The sequence below is a fragment of the Arachis duranensis genome, chromosome 2 (assembly GCF_000817695.3).
Source record: "Arachis duranensis cultivar V14167 chromosome 2, aradu.V14167.gnm2.J7QH, whole genome shotgun sequence".
In the NCBI taxonomy this organism is placed as follows: domain Eukaryota; kingdom Viridiplantae; phylum Streptophyta; class Magnoliopsida; order Fabales; family Fabaceae; genus Arachis; species Arachis duranensis.
The window spans coordinates 4,139,266-4,146,495 of record NC_029773.3 but is presented as its reverse complement, the minus strand read 5'-3'; the positions used below and the strand labels follow the sequence as shown (position 1 = coordinate 4,146,495).

Here is a 7,230-nt window from a genome sequence, read left to right as displayed (position 1 = left end):
CGAAGGCGGCAGCGACTTCAGCGGCTAAGGCGGCGGCGGCGGCTTCAACGGCGTCGCCGCCATCGCTCTCATCACTCTCACTGCCATTATCACTATCACTGTCACCCTCACTGCCACTATCACCGACACTCTCGGGGTCGATGACTTCTCCGGAGTCGACTGCGCCGTCATCCTCATCCATTTTCAGCGCCGCGTTGACAGTACAAAAAGGTTATCGTCATTCATGATGAAACAGTAACAACAATAATGGAGCAAGGAGAATTCAGATATCCGAAAAAGAAAGAAAGAGTGAGGCACTGAAGTAAAGAAACCCTAATTTCTAAAAGATATATACCGGGGCGGTATACCCTAAACCCGATCCTGCTCTGCTCCGATCAAAACCCGCTCTTCATCGGGTCAAGTTATTATTTGCGGGTTCGGGTACTGCCATCCTTGCCCGTTGGGGATTATTGGATTATTCCAAACTACGCTGAAAAAGGCGCACACCAAAAATTCCACGCTTTTTCCCATTTTCGAGTACGCCTTTTTGAGTTTTTTTTCCTCCGACCTCTTCCTCCTCCCTTCACATTTTAGGGTTTGTGAATATTGCAGAGGTGAAAATCCATGCGATGAGGGTTCTTAAGTTTCGGGATATTTGGATATTTCTCTGTTCTTTAGTTTATCTGTTTCTAGGTTTTCTTTTTTTTTTTGTTAGTTAATTGTTGGGTTGATTTTGAGTTCTTCTGTTTGATGAAGGTTAAGAGAAGAAGATGAGGCCTGTTTTTGCTGGGAATTTGGAGTATGATACACGACAATCGGAGCTGGAGCGATTGTTCTCAAAGTATGGAAGAATTGACCGCGTTGACATGAAATCTGGTAAATTTTATTATTAATTCTGTAATGTGCTAAAAAGTTTTGCTGATTGGTTATAAATGGCTCAAGTGCACGTTTCAAATTTTCGAATGTATTAGCTCTAGTGTCTTTCAAATTGCAATTTGTTTAGCTCAAATGCAATTTTTCATTTATTTGTATATCTTTTAATGCGGCATTCTGAATGATCAATTTCATCGGTGGTAGTTGCTTGTGTCGACTAGGGAATGTGAATGATGAAGATTTTTTAATAGTAACTTTCATTAGTGAGCTGTGAAGTGGGTTTGTCACTCACAAGAAACCACATTTTGTAAAAATATGATTGATGTTTGATCTAAACAGGCCACTGAAACCTAAGATATTGCGACGGCTATATTTTGGATGTGGCGCGGACATATGGGTAGTTTTTGTGGCTTGAATTGCCTAGTTCGGATAACCGGTTGGAAAATATATGAAAAATCACCAAAATTGTGCAATGTCTTCAGGGAAATCCTCTGGATTTTTAAGTGTTTGTTTTGACGCTGGAGCTTTCTCTAAGGAAAAATACGTTGAGGTTCTATCTTTTGGCTCGCCAACCTCTGCAATTTTCCTTTTTGGAAGCGAACCTTCTTGCTTGCTTGCTCTCTGCATTTTCATACCAGATTATTCAACACTCACTTACCTCATCACCCAACATTTGACATCCATCAGAATGTTCATAGGGGAACCATCAATCAATCAATGAATTTATTAAGCCATGCCTAGCTTCAATGCATATAGGGGATCAATGTACTATTTCTGAATTCACTTGTGCTGTCTGAATGGAGAAGCATGCTTGGCAGTCACAATATCAGATCTGAATTTTGGATTTAAACCTTCTAATTGCAATCATGATTTTGTCCATCGTAGGAACTTTGCATATGTGCAGTTTGAAACACAAGAAGATGCTGCGAAAGCTCTTGAGTGTATGAATATGAGGTCAGTGTTGTGAATTGTGATATTGCGATATCTATTGGTAAGAATTTACTGGTTTCTTTTGCTAATGCTATAATGCTATGTATAAATAATGAATTTCTGGTCTCATTTTGTTTGCAGTAAGATACTGGACAGGGTGGTGTCTGTGGAGTATGCACTGAGGGATGATGGTGATAGGGGTGACAATTATGACAGTCCGAGACAAGGTGGTTATGACCGATCACCGAGTCTGGCCTATCACAGGCGGCCAAGTCCTGAATACGGTCATCCACGCATCCCTGTGTATGATAGATATAATGGACCAGACAGGCGCAGGAGTCCCGATTACGGCAGGCAGAGGAACCCAGATTATGGCAGATACCGCAGGTATAATATCCGTGCTATTTATCACTGGCCATTGCATGATTTAATTTTATTTTATACTTTATAGCTCAAGCATCTGCTTCTTTTTTTGGGTATCTACAGCCGTTCACCAGCTCGAAGGTCAAGGAACTAGGCCCCGGTTTTCTGTGGTAGAGAAGCAGGCGAGTGGCACCTTTTTTTTTTCAAGTTTCTGGTTGTTAGAGTAACAAATGGAATGATACATTGTGTAGTAAAAGGGTGCTCCCCACAGTTTTTAGTTTGATTTGGTTTGGGTTTGCACATAGCATTGTTGTAAGTCCATGCCAATTGTGGCTATAGGAATTATTATGAATCCGTATATTTGATTATTGGATAAGCTGCCTTTTTTCATTTCAAGTTGTTGGGCGTCACTAATTCCAGGAACTCGAGATTTCATGGTTTTTTTAGTAGTATTTCTTAAAGTACCAAAAATGTATATGATCCTTACTATTCCAGGAATTGTAATTGAAATAATTAAGATAACTAAATATCATCTAATAATTTTCAACTATCAACTTTATATGAAGACAAAAAATAAAATAATATATTAAAAAAATAATATTCATAGATATCATATAATCATTAAAAAAAAATAAACTGTGATTAATTAAATTTTTTGTTTATCTTTTTAATTTGTATATATTTAATAAAATTTATAGTTAAATAAAATGTAATTGATTTAAAAATGAGTGACTTTGAATTAAAATAAATTGAATATAAGTGAAAAAAAATATGCTATATGTATTATAATTTGTTTATTAATTGATGAGAAACATTTCAGCTTGGTGGTAGAAGCATGCTTGCTTTATACTTGAGGAAGGGGTTCGCTCCCCATTGGGAGCATTTTGGAAAATTTTAAGTTTGATGCAGATCGTTGGTCCATTGTAGATTTTCTTTTAACGTTGACCAAGTGGCCCGAACCGGTTCGGTTTTTGTCGAATTTGACCGATTTTAACCGGTTCGTACCGGTTCTCTATCTTATACGGTCTAAATACCGGACTGGACCGATATAGAATCTGATTTATCGATTTTTTTGTCAAACCGACCGGTCCGATCCGATTCTAACAACTATGGCCATTACAACTTAAAAACTAACCACCAATAAAATAGTATCAAATTATATACATATTTTATATTTTTAAAATTTAAAAATTAATAATTAAGTTAAAATAAAAACTAACCACCAATAAAATAGTATCGAATTATATACATATTTTATATTTTTAAAAATTAATAATTAAGTTAAAATTTTAAATTTATAAAAATCAAACCAAGTAAAGAATATTTTTTTAATTATGCTTTTTATTTATATTTTAATATTAACATGTCAATGATAATATTTTACCTAAAAAGATAGAAAAAAGATCTATTCACCAATAACAAAATTTTTTTAACAGATTAAAATCCTTCAAGTGAAAAAAAAAAGTTTGATATTACAAAAATATTTATAACAAAATAAGTTGAACTAACAATTTAAAAATATGAGAATAAACTTCTGAAATAAATTCAAATACATAAATTTACAATGAAGTTAATATCAAAATTTTTAGATTTATAAAAACAAATATATGATTACCCATCATCGATTTCTAATTCAACAACCTTGTACTTGGTAAACTTGCTCTCTTTTTCAAGAGTCGTCCTACTCCCAATTCCAGCAAGATATCCAATAACATCTAGAATGGATTAAAATAAAAAAAGTTTGTTGTGAATAAGTTTGTTAAAAAAAATACAACCGAAATTATCAATAAAATAAATAAATTTATCAATGAATTATACTTTTTTTTAAAACAACAAACTTACCAACTAAATAGGTTTAATCGAACCCAGGAGCATTGAAAGTGTCGTGTCAAAACTCATAAAATTAAATCCATATCGTGGGATACTTGACGATTCTAGAAGTATGTGCACATTAGTACGTTAGTTTATGTGTAGTCTTGAAGAATTGATAAATAAAAATCAAAGAACAATTAAATGGAGATAAACAAACAAATTTAAAATATCAATAATATAAATTTAATATTATTTATTAAGAGATTAATAGGAAACTCACGTCTTTATCGAGGTAAGCTATCTCAATTGAGTATGGCAATGGAAAATTTTCGTAACTTGATAGTATCCATAACTTTATCACTCGTATACGTACACACAAATTGTCAACTGTAAGATTGATTTATGCAATTTTGTGAATACTAGCCATTAAAAAAAGTAAAGAAATTTTAAACTTTAGATATATGTAAAAGAAGGAATTGATGTACTTTGAATTGTTGTGCTATATATGTCTCATAACTTATACTTTTATAGTTGATTCATAGCTCGAATTCTCTGAACTTAATTGACTTTAATTTGAATTTGAATTAAATTCACAGATAAAATAAATATATTTAAAATATAAATCCTAACAAACACAAATATTCAAAATTAAAAACATAGCGTTCAAATAAAAAGAATCAATAAATTTTTAAAAAAGGTGCCATAATCAACAAATTTGATTTATTCGTTATCCTATAACAATTTATAATTGACAAATATAAAACTAATTTTATTTAAAAAGTATAACCAAATTTACGCAAGATATTTCTTTTTAAATTAACGTAAGAATATTGTTAGATTAGGAATGATTTTATTTAATATTGTTAGATTAGGAATGATTTTATTAAAAAGTATTTAAATTAATTTTTAAGAAAATTTAAATTTATTAGCAAATAACTTAAAATTAAAAATTAACAATTTAAGTAAATAATAATTTATGATTTAAAAGAGTAATCTGTAAAAAACTTAAAATTTAAAAAATAACAATCTAAGCAAATAATTCAAAATTTAAAAAATAATTACCTAAGTTTAACTTAAAATTTAAAAAATAACAATTTAAGTAAAACAACCTAAATAAATAACTTAAAATTAAAAAGTAACCACCTAAGCAAATAATAATTTATAATTTATAAATATAATTCTAAAATTTTTAGTGACAATACCTAAGTAAATAAATTCTCAAACTCAACGAATGACCGCCACGTCGACATATGAGCTCCCTATTTATATTACTACTAGTGTTAAACTCGTGCGATGCACCGGCTTATATTTTAATTTGATATGATAAATCGAAAATAATATTTCATAATTATAAATTTCTCAAGTTTAGTATAACACTATCATTGTCATTATATAATAAACGTACTTAATATGTTGTTTTATCTTTATTCAAGTAAAATACAAATGAAACAGTTTGAAGTTTATAATATTTTTGAGCTATAAAGAAAAAGACATAAAAAAATAAGAACATATATATAACTGTATTAGTAGAATGTCAATTTTACACTAAACTTTATATTATAAGACTAATGAAAATTTATCGACAACCAAGTATTTTACTAACCTCATTAGAAAAATAATTGACATATGATGTTATGCTCCATGTTACACATTTTATTTCAAGTCTGAAAGTAGTTAATAAATTAGTTATATCTACGACAAATATTTATACAAAAGTATAAATCATAATATGTTACTAAAATGAAAATACTATTTTCTTATTTAAATATTATTAAAAACTTCGTTGAATACGACATTTGTTGTTGATAAGTTTGGATTGTTGTCTTCATCTAAAAGTAGAACGTTCAGACTATTGCGACTCTTAACTCTTGACAAAGCAGCATGAAGTTGCCCATTGGTGAACACTGATTTTAGCAAGTAAAGTCCTATATGCGATAATAATTTACCACATAGTTAAATACCTTGGTTTTCAATATTTTTCTCCTCGTATATAGTATCCCGTCAGCCAATAATGTCTAAGTTGTATTCCAAATACGATTTAGTTTGTTAACACTATTAGATATCAATAGCATCACAAACAGTTTTCTCAATTGATGACCAGACCTTAGACCTTATTAATAGCTGCAATGAATTTTTTATCGTCAAGCAATAGTCCCATAAAATAGAAAATATCTTGGAAGCTAGGATATGTAATCCCATTAACTATCCTAATAGACTCATATGTTGTGCAACGTTTTTGAATAATTACAAAATTCTCATATAGTAGATATCACATGTACCCGATGGAATAGAGTTTAATCTCCTAATAAAATATTCTCTCTTGCGTGGATATCATTTTCTTTCTTCTATATTATAAACAAATTGATTTGAAAACTCAGCTTACGTTAAAGTTTGACCTGCTTCAAATTCTTTGTTGACCTCCATCCATGCTAAGAACATTTTACCTTTTCCTTTCTCTTAATCCATGATTTTCTCAAGATTGTCATCGTATTTAAAGATGATATTTTGTTTTTCGGATAAATAAAAGATAAATAATTTGTTTGCCAAAGTTCTTCACACAGCCTCCCGTGTAGACAAATATCCACAATCATAAAATCATTTAATCTCATAATACATTTTTTTAAGTATACTTTATCTTTTATATTTTTAATACTAATATATTAATAATAATATTTTAAATAAAAAGATAGAAAAATATTTATTCACCGAAAATAATTTTTTTCTCAATAAATTAAAATTCTTCAAGCACAAAAAAAGTATAATATAACAAAAATATTTATAATAAAATAAAATTAAAATAATAATCTAAATAGAAAATACTAAAATAAATTTAAATTTATAGAATAAAATCTTAAAATAAATCTAAATAAATAAATTTACATTGAAGTCAATATTAAAATTTTTAGATTTCATTTTACTTATCTAATATGTATAAGTGTTTATATTAAAAAAATTAATTATAACTTAAAAAATAACAACAACAAAAATGGTACCAAATTATATACATATATGTTTTATATTTTAAAATTTAAAAATTAAAAAATTCATAAAATTTCAAACACACTTTATAAATTATTTTTTATTAAAAAATAGTAACAATTTAAAAATTAATAATTAATTATTTATTTATTTTATAAAGATAAAACGACGTAAAGTATTTTTAAAAAAATAACAACATCTTGACGTTTGTCTCATGCAAGCTTTTGTCTCTCTCATTCTCAACTCCTTTCTTTCTTTCTTAAATCCTATTCGGTGGAATGAATGGATGAAGCT

General features: G+C 29.2%; 1 protein-coding gene and 1 long non-coding RNA gene across 4 annotated transcripts in view; both read left to right on the top strand.

Moving 5' to 3' along the window:
* Positions 1-2,541, top strand: part of LOC107472929 (serine/arginine-rich splicing factor RS31) — a 34,449-nt gene extending 31,908 nt beyond the window's left edge. For 2 of the 3 annotated variants that reach the window (XM_016092455.3, XM_016092456.3), the window contains exon 6: positions 2,269-2,541. In XM_016092455.3, coding sequence (XP_015947941.1) covers positions 2,269-2,299 — 31 coding nt within the window. In that variant the 3' untranslated portion in view covers positions 2,300-2,541. Of the gene's footprint in view, positions 1-1,923; positions 2,170-2,268 lie in introns of all 3 variants that reach the window. The other variant, XM_052257118.1, reaches the window with a different exon arrangement.
* LOC107472931 (uncharacterized) lies at positions 10-1,731 on the top strand. Its single transcript, XR_001588868.3, has 3 exons — positions 10-593; positions 736-855; positions 1,192-1,731. It is a non-coding gene; the product is annotated as an uncharacterized LOC107472931 (long non-coding RNA).
* Positions 2,542-7,230: the final 4,689 nt, after the last annotated feature.